General features: G+C 55.8%; 1 protein-coding gene across 1 annotated transcript in view; it reads right to left on the bottom strand.

Annotated features, from left to right (window-relative positions):
• TTBK1 (tau tubulin kinase 1) overlaps positions 1 to 16,671 on the bottom strand; it is a 133,790-nt gene that overhangs the window by 5,122 nt on the left and 111,997 nt on the right. Inside the window, exon 13 of the mRNA XM_074988423.1 lies at positions 16,429 to 16,452. Coding sequence (XP_074844524.1) covers positions 16,429 to 16,452 — 24 coding nt within the window. The remainder of the gene's footprint in view (positions 1 to 16,428; positions 16,453 to 16,671) is intronic.

The raw sequence follows: 16,671 nt of genomic DNA, 5'->3' as shown, positions 1-16,671 counted from the left end.
CGGAGAACACCTCCCTCTGCCTGGGTACCCAGGGATGGTGGGAAGGCACTGGAGGACTTCTGGCACTTGAGTGAGTTAGCCCGTGTCCTCACTGCAAAGCACATGGCTCCCAGCCCGCACACAAGCAGCACTCAGGTTCTAACCCACCCAGCACCAGCCTGGGCTCGAAAGCGTGGGAACTAGGGTGTGGGGGTCCAGCACCACCAGGTTTTCTGTGGGGCTCTGCTGCTGGCCCCACACTCACCTCCAGCTTAGCTTAGAGGTGGGGGAGTGGACAAGGATGAAGGGACTGGCTTTCAGCACCCCTGCTGTTCAGAGCCATCCGGATCCGCTGCCCAGGCTGAACGCACCATGCAGTTTGGCTGAGAGGGAGGTAGGGGTAACACTGGCCTAGAGCGGGAGTTAACTCTGCCCTGACAGGACATGGGACTGAGCCCTGGCTGCGAAGCCCACCTGCCTCCGGTGCAGAAGCGCAGGTGAAGACAGACCCAACGGCGTCAGAAAAGAGCCATCAGTACAAGAAGTGATCAGGTTGGCAATGCTAAAGTGCGGAGCAGGCACCCCTGAAGACCATCGATTACAGGATGAGCCTTTCAAAGGAACGATTAATATCAGAGAGACATTGCGCCGCTCATGGACTGACCCGGCAAATTCCATCGATGTCACAGACAAAAAGGATTATATAAAAGCAGGGTGCTTTGCCATGGGACTGGGGGTTCGTCTTGCCACCCACTCCAGGGGAGCATCGGCTCGCGACCGACAAGGCCCTGCTCCCCTTCTGCAATCAATCTAGCTGGCCACTAGCTCAATCCAGGCTCTGGATCGGGAACTAAGACGTCGTCTGGTGGGACTGTGTGCATGGGGTGTCTGTGCACGCAGATAACTGGAAAGCATCTGCTACTGTATTCTCAATAAATGCGGCCTCCTGCCTTTTCCCCTATAAAAGACCTCATGTGCTTTGTTTAAGCACAACATAATATGCCACCTGCTTCTGGCGCCCTCCTCCTCCTCCTCCCACTTCAGAAAGTGGGGCCAATGAGCCCGACATGCCTTTGCAAGCCCTCTGAGAGCCAGGGATGCAGGCTGCTCTGTACGAGAGGTGCTGAGGGGAGCTCAGTGGTTAAGGGAACATCAGCTCTACTATACCAGCACAGCTGCACTGGCCCAGCCCTGCTGCAGAGACCCAGCTGCCAGACAGCTGCGTAGAGGGAAGCATTTTTCCACCTGCACGGCTGTGTCTGCTCTGGGGGGGGCGGTTTGCCGCAGACAGGGTTAGCCACACTCCTGACCAAGGGAGCTCTGCTAACCTCACCCTTAGGGGCCCACCAGGCCAGAGACTGCACCAAAGGCTCCTTGCTACAGGACCACTGCAGTTGTTCAGTTCTGGGTCAATGGGCCCACTGCAGCCCTCTATTGCCGGGAGGAGAGCTGAGGAGAACTACAAATCTGACCTTGTTTGACTTCCCAAAGCCACTTCTGGTTCCAAGAGTGGCTGTTGAGTTACTGAGTTTCCAGTTTAGCAGCCCAGGGGCAAAAGGCCGAGTCATCAGCAGCCCCACACGGCACAGCTGCTCAGGAAAACACACCGCAGCCCGGGGGAACAAGGGGGGCTGGCTGAGCCAGGGAGCCCAAGACTTGTCGGCAGAACAAGGTGATGGAACTGAATCTACAGCACGAGGATGCACCAGTCCCAGGTATAGATAAGAGCAATCTGAAGGCTGCCCTGCCTTGCTCCCCTGCCTGCGTCCAGGGCCCCTCTGGGCAGAACAGCGATACAGAAGTGCCAAGGTGCCAGGCTGCCTCTACTATGCCTCCTCCTGCTTCTGCTCAGCTCCCAAAAGCTGCCTGCACCAGGGGATCTGGTGCAGGCAGGAGTCCCCGGCATAGCTTGCTCCATGCCAGAAGCCTGGCTAAGTCTCCCCGGGACCGCAGGCTGAATCCTCCCTTCAGTCTCTGCTGTAAATATTTGGAAAGCAGAGGGAAGTGGCTCTATAAGAAACAGACCAAGCTGCTAAGGGACTGAAAGGCAGACAAACCTAGGAACTGCAGAGTAACAGCAGAGAACTGCGTAAACCCCTACCCGCCAGACTCCCGCTATGCACAGCGAGTGGGCCATGAGTGGCACACCCCTGCGGCGGGCAAGCTCACAATGGCCAAAAAATGCCAGCCTTCAAGCAGCCCAGGGGGAGCAAAATCAGAGGGGTGGACTCATGTACACATTGCATCACAAGCCTAGAGTGCGTGAGCTCCAGCCTCAGCTCTGTCCCCGCTGGCTCTGGCGGTTCGGGACGCCTCACGGTGCTTAGCACTCGCTGCCTCCCACGCCTCCTTTGGGGGAATGAGTTAGCACTTGCCCCTTTCACAGGCAACAGAACCGCCAAGAGGTTACTGTCTAGAGAGCTGGGCCTGAGCCCGGCTCACTGGGCAAGCAGCCGCGTCTCATGCCTAGGGACACCCCGTCTCTCAGCATAACGTGCCAAGTGAGGGAATAGTTTAACCCACCCAAACACAGGAGAGCCTTCTCTCAAACCTTCCCCTCCCCTGTAATGACCCTACAGCCTGCAGCGCTACAGGACAGATGGCACTCTGCAGCCAGAGGATAGGAGCCATGAGCCGGAGGTTTTTAATCTTGTGTAGCACACACCATGCAGGGGCAACACCACCCTCTGCGTGCAGCAGAGCTGCCAAGTGTAGCCCTTGCAGCATGAAACACATGGTTTGTGTAGGTTAGTCACGCGCTCCGGCACTGCTGGTAGAATATGCATTATGTGAGAGCGACACCTTCCCTGCCATGCACAAGGGGAAGGTACCCTGAGTGGGAAACCAGGTGCTGTGGGCTGTGCTGTCACAATAGAGACCTTGGCGCTCCACCTGCATTGATCTCTTGCAAGCTCTCACTCATTGCAGTGCTGAACACTCATCCCCTCGCCATGGCAGCAGTAAGGGACACTTTGCCTCATGCTGTGGGGTATGAAGTAGAGGAAGGTAACTGCAGCCCTCAGCAGCAGAGCACGACTAGAATTCAGCACCTGGGCTGATAGGTAACTGCACAGTCACATTACTGCATGGAGCAGAAGCTCTGGCTTGTTTGCTGAAGACTCTTCACGTCGTGGCCTGAGATTATGAGCTGAAAGTCAACTTGTTGTTCTTGGCCTCTGAGGGTAGAACAAGAGGCAATGGGCTTAAACTGCAGCAAGGGAGGTTTAGGTTGGACATCAGGCAAAAGTTCCTAACTGTCAGGGTGGTCAAACACTGGAATAAATTGCCGGGTGAGGTTGTGGAATCTCCATCGCTGGAGATATTTAAGAACAGGTTAGATAAATGTCTATCAGGGATGGTTTAGACAGTACTTGGTCCTGCCACGAGGGCTGGACTCGATGGCCTCTCAAGGCCCCTTCCAGTCCTAGCATTCTATGAGTCTATTGTGATTCCCTTTGAGCCTGCTGAAAACTGATCACCAGCATGAGTTGTCTCCAGCATGTCAGCAAGCTACTTGCACGCAGACATGCTCCCAGCCCGCATTCGCTAGTTAAACTTGAATCTAAAACCAGGATAGACCTTGCGGGAGCCGTAGGCACAGCAGACGGGAACCAAACGCCCAGCCTTGGCAGAGCAGTGACGCATGCGGTATTAGCTAACCAAGTAAGCATAGTCCTGACCCATGAGAACAGAACAAGGACACCCAAAGTAACTGCACCAATGACCTCCCACGGACACGGCAACCCCTCCTTAGAGGAGGAGGGGATGGCAGAATAACAGATGAGTGTTTTGTTCAAACTAGCAGGTACAAACCCATAACGAAAAGCCCACAAAAGCTCATCACCTACTAAATTATTTTGTTAGTCTTTAAAGTGCTGCTGGACTGCTTTTTTGTTCGGATAGTATATAGAGTGGCAGGGCTTTCTCTCCGTTCCTATGGACTATAATGCATCATTTGCACGGCTGTCTGAAAGGCAAGCCAGAGCGGAGGGCGCTTTGCGCTGGCCTAGGGGACATCTCCTGGCTCGGTGGGTGAACAGGCACCTTCCCACCAGCACGGGTGTACGTGGACTGGTGGCTCCTACGGAGCACTAGCACTGCTTAGTCAGCAATGAACCCAGCCAAGTGCCTTCACCGCTGAACCAAGCCTGCGGGCCATCTGGCTGGGTAACACCGAGCTCTGCTGAACCCACACACTGTGCTCTTTGCTTGTGCAGCAGACTCGGGCACCCCCTAGACCAGCGGCACCAACAACTCCGCAGCAGCAGCAGGACCACGAACAGCTGCTGGCACTGCATCCCTGGGAGCCACCCAGGACTTTTCACTGGCGCCTATTGGGAAACCGGAGGGTCAGTGTGACATTGCAGAAGGCTCTTCTGCGAGATTGCAAGGCGACGGGGTGAAAGAAAATACCACGACCAGGGTGCTGCCTTTGATTCTTTAATAAGGGTTTGGTAGATACAAGCTTTGTCCGATTGTCTGGATTAACATACATGGGTTTAAAAAAGGCACAGAATCCATTGCACAGCTTCTGTTTTGTTTTTAGATGAAGTTGCTCATTAGTTGTGGTTTCAAGTGTTGGATCTTACAGTACTCGGCAGCATTTACAGCGTGTTCTACAGACAGGTATTCAGTGCATGCTTTCGTACAGGAGTTAGAATTCAAAGTCGCTCTCAGTAGCTCTATATACACAATAATACAGTGCTTTTCTTGTGGGGGGGGGGAAGCTTTACATTGTTTGTTGCATGCTTGGGCTGCCCAGGAGAATAGTGCAAGCATATAATACAGTTTTATTGCAGTACAAAAAGGCTGAGGGATTACCCTAGTCTCTAAAAGGGATTAGACTCAGGAAGAATAAAAAGGCTCAGGGTAAACAAGCTCTGGACCCCTTCAGACAACTTGGTCCTTCCCGACCAATCCCTCATCACTTTAGAAGCTACAGCAGGCCGTTCCCCCCCACTGCAATGGGCTTTCAGAACTCTCTGACTGCAATGGCAGGTGGGTCCTGCTGTCAAACCCCTGGGAGTTTGTCTAAGCCTGTGCTCAAGAAGACACTGGCCTGGAGGGGTGCAGAAAGGGAGACTTTCTCAAGAACCAGCTCCTTGCGCAAGCCACAAGGCCCCAAGCGGAATGTCCCACAGCAAACCAGGAAGCTTGTCCACAAACTGCACACCTGGGCCAGAGCTAACTGTCTGCCATAATGACATCGGCATCATCAATTCTGTTGCCTGTAAGCAGAAACGAGCCCTACAGGAACTCAGTGCCTGCATGCCCCTACTGCGACTGCGTGATCAGGCCAAGAACCGGCTCCGCAGCAACAGAAGGGCAGTAACAAGCCGCTGGCTGTGGGAGATAATGCAAACGAAGGATGTGCTGGTCCCTGAGATTTTTTATGGGAGCTGGAAGGTCCGAGAACGAGAACTGAAAGCAAATTCCTGGAGAACACTGCTTTAGGAAAGGGAAGAGTCCTGAGGAACATGGATAGCAAAGAGAGAGCCAGAGCTGTAGTCCAGTCTTCCCAGTAAGAGTTTTCAGCAGGATCCTGTCAGGGCCACAGCATATCCTGGGAGTGGCATTAAGCTCTGCCAGCCCAGACTGAGCTACTGGGGACTGGGAGACCTTGCAGAATTTTCTAGAGCAAGCAGGAAAGTCAGACTCCAAGTGCCTTCCAAGCCAGCTGCTCCAGGAGGTAACAGGGAGCAGGCGCCTTCACCCAATCAATCTCACAGAACTGCCTCACGGCCCTGCAGGTGCTGGCTATTCCAAATTCAGCAGCAGCGTTCTCAGGGCCAGGGTTTCCTGTCCTTGAGTCTTACCACCAAGAGCGGCAGAGCCCTTCTACTGCTCCTCCTCGGTGCACAGCCCGCACCCGTCGCTGTGAGCTGCCACTCTGGTTCCTCACTCTTTGTGCTCTCTGTGTGAGCCTCACCCCCATTCTCAGCACAGCAGCTAGGCCTATAGAGCTGATGTCCCTGCCACAGAACTCCCTCCTTCTCCTGCCTTTACCATCCCCAGCAGTCTGCCTCCAGCTCTCTGCTCCAGGAGCCTGCCCAAGGCGAAAGGTCTGTTTCCACTCTCCACAAGAGCCCTAGCAAACGGTGAGCAACGTAGAAGGAAAACTCAATGCAAAACTCGTTCTAGTCCCCAATTACGGAAGCAACTCGACAGCAGCCAGAAAGAGGAAGAGGGGGAAAAAAAGCCTGCAAAGTCAGTCCCTCTCCCGTGAAGGTTTGCAGCACTGGACAGGAGCCTGACCTGGTTTTCTGAGGAAGGACCAAGCTGAAGGAGCTGGCATCCCATGAGTATCCCCTTTATTCGCCTGGGAGGAGCAAGGGACGGGACTGACAATGAGCGTGTTTCATGTCGGCCTCACCTGTCTGCACTTGTGAGGAAGCTGACGATGAGGCTGTGGAGGAAGCTCTAGGAGTTCTCGAATGGAAGATATAAGCCCAGTCCCTGGGCGGCAGGAGCCCACATGAAATGCTTTGCATACAAAAAGAGAACCCTCCCACCCCAGAGCAAGTTTCTCTCTGAACGTTCAGAGACATGCAGGTGAATGTAACAGGGAGGTTAGGTCCCACCCCCACCATACGCGGGTTAGCAGCTTGTTAAAAACATACATTCATTGTAAGATCATTCCCACAAGGGGTTTGTGTGGTACAAAGAAGGAATTGCAATACATCAGGTGAGACTCAGAAACGTTGCCTATAAATGAATCTTTGTGCTGTCCTGTGGAACTGCCAAGGCAGATCTCTACGCCAGGGTGACCCAGACAAAGCGCACGTGGTACCAGGGCGCAGCATGGGAAGGGACTTGCACACCGATCAGCCTTTACCCTTTGCATCTAATAACTGAACCGTCCACACTGAAACATTCTCCCAGGCCCCATCCACACAGGTCAGCAGCAGACGCATGCCACCCTCCTCCCAGCATTCTCCCATTGGCAAATAGCAGCAGCTGCATGGAGACGTGAACACACTATGAGACATGGCACTGAAGCAGAGACAGACGAGGCTTCCAGGCCATTTGCCTTAATCTGCATACAAAACAGAGGACCAGACAATCCACTCAGGCCAGATACAACAAGGGTATGGCTCTTGGTGTCACTGGGGCTCCTCCTTTGCACCAGCCCTTGGGTTGCGTGCAGAGATGTACGCAGGCCCACTGGCACGGCCAGAGCAGAAAGCCAGTGCTATGCCTGTGATAAACCTGGCCCATCTTACTCCATCCATAGCTCCCAGGCACAAACAGCACTGCCATGCACTTGGCAATAGCAGCTCCAGCAAAAACCCCAACCACTGCCGTAGGGGCAAGAGGGATGTGGGGGGCATATTTGGCTGCTATTGGCTGGCCTCTCCAGTTAACCCTGTTATGTCCACCGATTCTTGTGCAAAGGGAGGGCAGCCGGAAGGCAGCCAAGCTAGGAAGAAAGGCACCCCATGTTTTCAAGTCGAGGAGTATTTGGGGTTCTTTGTTTACTAGGAACAGGAAGCAGTGTTCAGGAATTTCCAGGACTTCAGACCTTGGCCGTCAGCAAACACAATCCCACTTTTTATCAGCACGCCGCTCGGGGCACTTCTACACTGCAACACCCCACTCTGGCTGCACTGAGGCTGAGACCAGGGCAACAGCCTGGGGCGCCTGGGGTTCATGCTACGGGGCTCAGCAGAGGAGAGTAGACTAGCCATTCCTGCCTGAGCTCTCAGCCCAACCCCTTGCCCCAACAGGGAAATCAACAAGGCTGTTTTCAGCCCCCACAGCTGCCCTGGACTCTAAGACTTGCAGCTGCAGGGCTTTTCTTGCAGTGTCATCATGCCCTTGCAGCTAGCTGCATCCTCCCACAAGCAATGTGAGACTTGGGGCGGCACTCATTGCCACAGCGTCATCACCCACCCATGGGATTTCCACCTCAGATGCACTTGGGCAAGAGGACTCTGAACTACGCAGTGCAACCTACTTAGAAAATGCCTTAGCTCAAGGTAAGGCTCTGACTGGGGCAGGCCAGAGCTCTCCACTACAAACAGGGCTTTAGCTCATTATCTAGCAAAACAAGGCATGACAGGTTAACGACACAGTCTGAACACAGTACTGCTCACGGGGCCAGGTTGTACACACGAGATTCTGTCTAGCCTACTGAAGAGCTGCCCAGTTCCTGGACAGGGACTTCACACAACAGATCTACTCTGCCTGGCCATGGCCATGAGCAGCAGCAATCTGACCCTGTCCTTGCTAGAGTCCCGCCAAGCACATCTGTGCGAAACACACATCAACGTGCACTCAGTTGCAAGGAGAGACGGTGGAAGCACTTCAGAGAAAAGGCCTGGCACTGGTGCTACTTTCAGGCACGCTGAGGGGTGGCCTATTTAGTGTTCAGCTGTTTAACAAGAAACAAATCCCAAATAGAAATGGCTGCTTCTTTCACTGGCTCCTTTAAGCAGCATCATGGATCTGGATTCACAGTAGCACATTTCTGAATGAGACACACACACGGGCGATCCTGACCCCAGTGTGCTTTCTGAGACCGTCCAGGGTAGTAGCCTGAAGGCTCTGGACTAGACCATTACTCTCTGCTGCCCAAAAATTCGCCCTACAGTGTCAAATTCTTTCTTAGGGCAGGAGCTACTCGTAACGTCTTGTTCAGTGGCAGAGTGTGCCAGGACAGAGCTGCCCCCGTCTCCCCAGAGAGGCAGGCTATACACGGGAGGGGATGTAATTCCGCCTGTGTGTTCACACACTTTGCAGAGCGCTCTGGATCATGGGGCTGAGGTGAGTTACAAAACACCATGTTCCTTCCGAATAAACCCTGAAAGCAGCTTTTTAAAACTCAGTTTAAAGCTCTCCAGTTTCCCTCTGGCGTTCTGACGAGCTCTCCTGTTCCCCAGCGCCTGGCTTTGCAACAGGCTGTCCGTAAAGTACAGGCCCCAGTCCCTACACGGTGAGGAAACTCCTGCGCAGCGGAGAAACGGTCGAAGTGCAGAGGGTCACTCTGGCTACAGAGCCGCAGCTCTGAACCAAGGGCCTCTAGCTCTCAGCAGGGGCGCCTGCCACATCCTACCAGACAAACCCCTGCGTGCACCCACAGACGGTGGCTGGGGCAAACCCTCCAGGCCACCAGCACAAGGGAACAGAGCCAGGCACGCCCCAGGAAGGCGTTGGATGAAAGGGCTCGGTTAGTTTGCAGCACAAAGCACGTAACACCCAGCGCGTTCCTTTTGTTCCCCCGTGGGAGCGGTCATAGCCGAGCCCTTTGAAACGGGGGGGGGGGGGGGGGGGGGGGGGCTGGTTGGAATAGGAACCGGGGCAGGAGCCCAGCCCCTGCAGCTCCCTGGGCAGTGGCAGCAGAGCGGCCAAGCGGCTCGCAGGAGCTGCGTGAGGGGACGTTCCTCCCCAGGGAGGCGGGCGGCTGCTGAAAATGCATTCACACAGCATTTCGCCAGTGCATTGAGAGACGGGCACAGCGGTCTCACAGCCACAAGCGTGTCACCTACCCTCCCTGCCCCCCCCCCCCAAGCAAACTCAGGCGCTGAGGGCGTCTCGGAGGATGGGGCGGGGCAACAGACAGGTTAAGAGGTATAGGGGAAAATGGGTGGCGGGGGGGGGGGCAGGGTGTGAGGGACGGGGCAGGCTGAGGGGACACCAGGGGAGTGGGGGATGGGCAGACTGAGGGGAAGCCAGCGGTATGGGGGATGGGCAAACCGAAGGGATGGGGGGGGCAGACCGAATAGCTGCCAGGAGTGTGGGGGGGGGGGGGTGGGCAGGCCGAGGGGATATGTGTGGGGGGGGGCAGACTGAGGCGATGTGGGGGATTGGCAGCCCAAGTAGCTGCCAGGAGTTGGGGGGAGGGGGGGGTATGGGCAGTCTGAGGGGATGCAGGGGCAGGGGATGGGCAGACAGAGCGGCTGCCAGAGGTGTGGGGGAGGGGCAGGCCGAGGGAATGCCAGGGCAGGGGATGGGCAGACTGAGGGGATGATGGGGGGGTGGGAGGGGGTGGGTAGACAGAGCAGCTGCCAGGAGTCTGGGGGATGGGCAGTCTGAGGGTATGGCAGGGCTGGGGGGGGGGGATGGGCAAACCAAGGGGATGGCAGGGCTGTGGGGGATGGGCAGACCGAGGGGATAGCAGGGCTGTGGGGGATGGGCAGTCTGAGGGGATGGGCAATCTGATGGGGTGGCAGGGCTGTTGGGGGATGGACAGACCGAGGGGGTGGCAGGGCTGTTGGGGGATGGGCAGTCTGAGGGGATGGCAGGGCTGTGGGGGATGGGCAGACCGAGGGGATGGCAGGGCTCTGGGGGATGGGCAGTCTGAGGGGATGGCAGGGCTGTGGGGGATGGGCAGACCGAGGGGATGGCAGGGCTGTGGGGGATGGGCAGTCTGAGGGGATGGCAGGGCTGTGGGGGATGGGCAGACCGAGGGGATGGCAGGGCTCTGGGGGATGGGCAGTCTGAGGGGATGGCAGGGCTGTGGAAGATGGGCAGACTGAGGGGGTGGCAGGGCTGTGGGGTGATGGGCAGACCGAGGGGATGGCAGGGCTGTGAGTGATGGGCAGACCGAGGGGGGTGGCAGGGCTGTGGGGGGATGGGCAGACCGAGGGGGTGGCAGGGCTGTGGGGGATGGGCAGACCGAGGGGGTGGCAGGGCTGTGGGGGATGGGCAGTTTGAGGGGAGGGCAGGGCTGTGGGGGATGGGCAGTTTGAGGGGAGGGCAGGGCTGTGGGGGATGGGCAGACCGAGGGGGTGGCAGGGCTGTGGGGGATGGGCAGACCGAGGGGGGGATGGCAGGGCTGTGGGGGATGGGCAGTTTGAGGGGATGGCAGTGCTGTGGGGGATGGGCAGACCGAGGCGATGCAGGCGGGACCCAAGCAGGGTCAGATGAAGCTGTAGGCTGAGGCCAGGACCCAGTGGCGCACTGAGGAGGGAAGCCCTGTGGGGAGGCCCAGGCAGGGCTCAGGCTCATGCTAAGGGAGGGGAAAGGAGAGGGGGTGGGGGTCCAACGGCAGCTCCCTGCCCCAGTGGGCCCGCGAGCGGAGGGAGCCCTGCCCTGCAGGCAGCCGGAGAGCTGGACTGTGCTTTTCAGAGTGAATTTTGACCCACTGTGGACCCCAGGTGCCCAACCCAGCAGGCCAAGAGCCCGCCAGGCCATGCCTGGCTGTGTCGCTGGAGCCAGGGTCGGCTGCTTTGGCCTAGTGCCAAGTTGGCGGGAAAAACGGGACGCCCTCTCTGCTCACGAGCCCAGCAGTGCTCCGGTGACACCTAAGGCGGCCTGGGACAGCCGGCGAGGCTGCCCCTTTCAGAACACCCCAGCGGCAGCCTGGGGCATCCTCCCAGGGCAAGGACCAGAGGGCAGTGCCACTCACCTCCCCCCTGCCTCGCAGGCTCCTCTCCTGCACCCCTCCGCAGGGCAGGAAAAAGGGACTTGGGCAAGGCAGGAAAGCTGCTGGCTTTTATCTGCTCCTGACCCAGGCCCCCAAAGGTTACCTGCCCCAGCCGCGGCGCTCCACAGAGGCCGTCGGTCTCACAGCGGCACACAGGGACGCTGCCTGGCACTTTCCCTTGGGCTCTATCAGAGTTTGATGGAGACTAAGGCACCAACTCAAGGGGGGGGGAGTCATGACTCCCCCAGGGTGTGATCCATAGGATGGAGGCGGGAGGCAGGATGCCTTTGCCTAGGGCGTCCCAACTTAGCCCCACTCAAGCCTTTATAGGAACGTTCATGCAGAGCGGGGTTCAACATCGAGAGCCGATGAGCTCTTTGCCGTGGGGGGGCGGGCGGGGAAGGGATGGGAAACTGGATGTTGGGCACAGAAAAGGAACTGAAGGGGCCCAGCCCTCCCGGGAAAAGCCGGTTAGAGGACAGGAGGGTTTTGCAGCTACATGCAATTTATTTTATCCTTGCTCCTACCATAGTGTGTCCTCACATGAGTGGGGCTTGGGGTGAATAAGAGCGGTGAGTACAGCGAACACAAACTGTGCAGGCTGGGGTACACGCCACCTCCACCCGAACTCTGCTCATTCAGGGAACAAGCCCCCCCGCACCCTGCTCCTAGCAGGGCTGATGCACACAGCTGGAAGGCACAGCAGTTGTCTGACTTGGCACAGCCTGAATCTGCGCTGGTGTGGAGACTGTTGCCAGGGAGCTCCTTCGGGGACACATCGGGCACCTGGGAAAATCAGTGGCCCAGGACAGCAAACTCCATATGCACATCCTGGCTGCAAATCATGTTTTTGCTGAGGCCTGAAGTTCCCTATAGAGACAATTACGTGATGAGAGGTTTGCGGCTGTGATTACACTGTGCTAAGCAGAGGCGCTGCTTCGGAGTTGCATGCTCGCAGGCTTTTGAGAACCCGACATCTCACCAACGCAAAAGGCGCTACTTGAGAATGCTTGGTGGTTGCCATCTCTCTACACCTGTGTCACCCTGCGACTGGGGCCCCCCGCAGTGCTGCCCAATGTGCTCGTTGAGTATGCGAATAATCATCTGACAAAACAAATCCCAAATCACAAGCGCCCCCCCCCCAACTTTGCATTTGCTTAATCAAATGAGTTTCTAGAACCAGAAGGGACCACTCTGATCACTCCTTCTGACCTCCGGGATAGCATGGGCCGGGGCCCAGTCACTCCTGCAGCCCACCAACAACCAGTAGTGGAGCTACAGCCCTTTTGAAAGCCACCCAATCTAGAGGCATAGGCAACTGGGTGAGGAAGGGAAAGGGCTGCTCCCCTTCCCCTCTCTGACTTTTTAAACAGAGGAGCCAGGCCCACCCATTGCTGAGAACCTGAACTCCGAAGGGGCGTAAGGGTTGGGGACAGCCCCCCCATAGCCACAAAGAGGTCCTTCCCCTGCTGGGATGCCAAATCTGAGCAGCTGGTATTGGGACCTGGCAGACAGGGCGTAACACCACTTAGATATGGCTCTTCCTCCCACTCTTGTAACCCTTTTGGCTCCCCAGTTCCATCCCCCGCATAATGACGGTGCTTTCGCTTTCTCTCTGTGTGAGCGCTTCCAGTGGCTAGCTACAGCTGAACGGAAAACATTTCAACTTTCCTGTCCGCCACATGCAGCCACTGGCTCTCATTCTACCTCTCCAGTGTCTCTCTGGGACGGTGCTTAGTGACTGTGATCTGCCACCTCCTAACCTGGTCCTCAAGGCGCTAAATCCACCGAGTGCCTTCAGGCTCACACAAGGCAGGTTTCTCCAGACCTCACATCATGCATACAGCTCTTTCCTGAATCCTTTTCAACACCATTTAAAAAATGCAGACCCCCAGCACTGGCCACAGTAGCTGTAATGGTCTGCCTGGTGCCAAACACCAAGAGAACATCACCTGCTCAGTATTCCCTGCGTATCCACTCCTGAATCACATCAAACTCCTTCTGCCCCACCGGCAGGTCAGGTTCACTACCATGACTCCTAAGTCCTTGTCAAGTCCCTGCTTTCCTGGTTACATTTTCCCACCCAGTCAGCGTGGCCAACACTCTTTGCACCTCATTGCATGGCCTTTCTTTTGGTGGTATGAAAGTACCTGTTTGTTTGACTCCCCGCCCCCCCCCCCCCCCCCCCCACAGCTTACCAACTGGTCCAGAGAGCCTGGTACGACAATCCTGTCCTCATCATGTTTACCCTCCCACCAAGCAGTGTCATCTGAAAACTTCACCAGCCAAGAGAGTATATTTTTTTCCAGATTGCTGGTGAAATATCGAATGGCACTCAGCCAAGATCAGATTGTGGGGAACCCAATTAGAAACACCACCATTTGTTGATTATTCTCATTTGCAAATACACTTGAGCTGCATTAGCCAGTTTTCAATCTCTTAATTAATTTTTGAATCTGACTCTCTTGCACTGTTAAATCCAATGCCTTACCTAAGTGTATGCATACTATTCAATACAGCTACTTTTATCATCCATCCTGGTAAGCCTGTCAAAGAACAGTACCAAGTCTATTTGACAGAACCAGTTTTACATGAAACCACACTGAGTGGCATTAGTTACACTAGAGTCCTTTAATCTCTGGAAGCGTCATCTGTCAGCCATTCTACTATTTTGTCTAGGATTGATAATTCAAGGCTCGTAATTACTCTAGCCATCTCATTTACTTCTTTTATTAACTGATCAAACACTAGGTTCTTCCAATCTTCTGGCACTACCCTAATTTTCCAAGGGTTTTAGAAAATTAACATCAGTCACCTGGATAGCTTTTTGGCCAACCCCTTAAAACTCCTGTGCGCGAGTGCTCCACAGTGGCTGATTTTTAAAGTGCATAGCTTTAGTCAATGCTGTACACTCAAGAATGTGCTGTCTGGGAAAAGCAAGTGCTACAAATATTCAAAGAAAAAAAAATCAGAGCCGAGCAAGTTTTCGAAAACCATCTCCCAGAACGTTATTCTCCGGGGAGCAAAAGCTTGCCATGCTGGAGCTGCCAAATGGAATGAGACCATCACCCCCCGCACCACCAACCCACGGTTGCCCCACTCCTGCAGTGGCCAGTGCATTTCTGCCAAGAGAGCGAAACTCCAGACTGCAGCTGAAGGTTTTGGACTACCACAAACACTCACAAATCCAAGGAGATGAAGGAGGGTGCCTGAGACAACATGCATACACCACAACTGAGAAGGAAGCATTCCTTGTGAATCAGCCTGAAACAGTGCTCTGATGCAGTCCTATGTCTGTATTAGAATTCAGTCTCTCTCTCTTTAGTCCTGCCTGGCTACACCAGCACATTCTCTGCTGCCTGATCTCCTCTTAGCAACAACATCCTGGGCTAGGCTCCTTCTTCAGAGTCCTCTCCTCTGGGCTCACATCCCTCTAAGCCACCGAGCCTCCCCAGTGCCCCGCTCCTTTTGTAGCCCAGCACGCACTTGCATCGTCTCTGAGACGAACGCACCAAGGGCTCAGCTCCCAAGAACATGAACTTTGCTAGGGTGGGCTGCAACCCCAGCCTCAGTTTGCACTGCAGCTCCACTGGGAGGCGCAATATTCTGCAGAGAACATCCGCACGCAACACTGGGGTTCAGGTGACATGTTCAATCAATCACGCCTGGTGCCCCGGAGCCCCTCAGACTGCAGGTATGGTTTCCACAGGGACTCCTGGGGCTCGGTGCAGCAGGTGCTTAGGTCAAAATCTCACAGAAAACCTGATCTAATTAACAAGGGAAAGAAAACCGGCCTGGCTGCGACATTAGCTATCCTGGGGCACCCGGAGCGTGTGCTAGGCAGCAAAGTTGCTAGAGAAGCAGCAAAACAACACTTAGATTTCCTGGAAGCTACTTTCCTGTTTTCCTCATGTGACAGCTGAGAACAGCCAGGATTGCCTTAGGAACACAGAGCTCTCACAAGAGCGGACACCGCAAGGCCAGGGGGCTGTGCTGGTTCAGCTACGAAAAATCAGAGATGCCTCAAGCATCAGGGATTTTTCAATACAGCGACACGCAACTGGGCCAGTCAAGAAACCCTCACGAGCCCACAAGCCATGGCAGTGTTCCCAGGGCAATGCAGACAGGCCTGCCGCAGCTGCAGAAGGGGAGCCCAGACAGGCTCACTACCCCACAGCAGAGGCAGTCGCAAAGGACAGAGAGATGCAGTCACCGTATGACAAACACTGCAACAAACATTCTGGGATTTCACAGCATGGAAAGAGAACGGGTGACCAGGACTCCACAGAGACACAAAACCAGAGGGACTCACTCAGCCAAACCGCCAGGGGGACTTGATCTGAATCTGTGCTGAGTAAAGTGGCCCCCCCAGACTTGGCCCAGCATAACAGACTAAGGATGACAATCTGGACCTGCATTTCACTGGAGAGCTGGCCCTCCCTTCACCTGCATTGCATCTTCACCCCAGGCCTAACGTGAAAACATGTGTGGCACGTGTGCGTGTTCAGCGAGGCAGCCGTGAACTCACAACCCTGTGCTTGCACATTACCCCCATGGAGCCCTGCGGAGAAGCTTTGGAGCCAGCCCTCTGATATGTGGCATGTTCACCAGGGCTACTCCCATCCGTCTTCAGCCCAGACGCAGCCTTGGCCGGCGAGACGGCTGGCTGGCGAGCGAGGCAGGTGTTCTCTGTCTGGGTTTGGCTGTAGGGCAGTGGCAGTTACAGTCCCGTAGGCCATGTTGTCTGGGGTTTGGTATTGCATTAAGTGGTGACGCGCTGTGGGGAGGTGGGCGTTATTATTGCATTATGGAGGCAGCTGCCCCTCCGGACGGGCTATGTTTTGTGGGTGAAGCGGGCCCACACCTGCTGGAGCTGGGACCTGGAAATGCGGAGGACAGAAGGCATGAGTCTGTGGTTTCCTGCCGTGAGGGGCATGTGCCTGCGGTGAGGCATGCGCACGGGGCTGCTCTCTGCTGACCGGCTGCGCTGTATGAAAGTACCACCGAGCTGAGGGTAGTGCTCTGTCTCCAGGGCTGAGGAGGAGAAAACGGAGGACGCCAGTCTTCTGAGGGGGCTGTACCTCGGGAGGGAGTGCTGGGAATGCCTGTCCTCCTCCAACTGAAAAAGACCAAGAAGAGTGGAGGGAAAGGTGTCAGGCAATGACTTGACTCGCTCCTGGTTTGTGCTGTGCATGCTGCAGACATCTTCGCTGGTGGGCGGCTGACCTCCCCTACTGCTCTGCGTCGGGAAGCTACCGGGCTGCTGACGGCCCTACGGGACTGCTCACGCCTGCTCTCGGATTGCATGAAGGAAGGGGGCTGTC

Source organism: Carettochelys insculpta, chromosome 3 (assembly GCF_033958435.1).
Source record: "Carettochelys insculpta isolate YL-2023 chromosome 3, ASM3395843v1, whole genome shotgun sequence".
NCBI lineage: Eukaryota > Metazoa > Chordata > Testudines > Carettochelyidae > Carettochelys > Carettochelys insculpta.
Note: the sequence above shows the minus strand (reverse complement) of the source record. Positions and strands in the feature narration are given on the sequence as shown.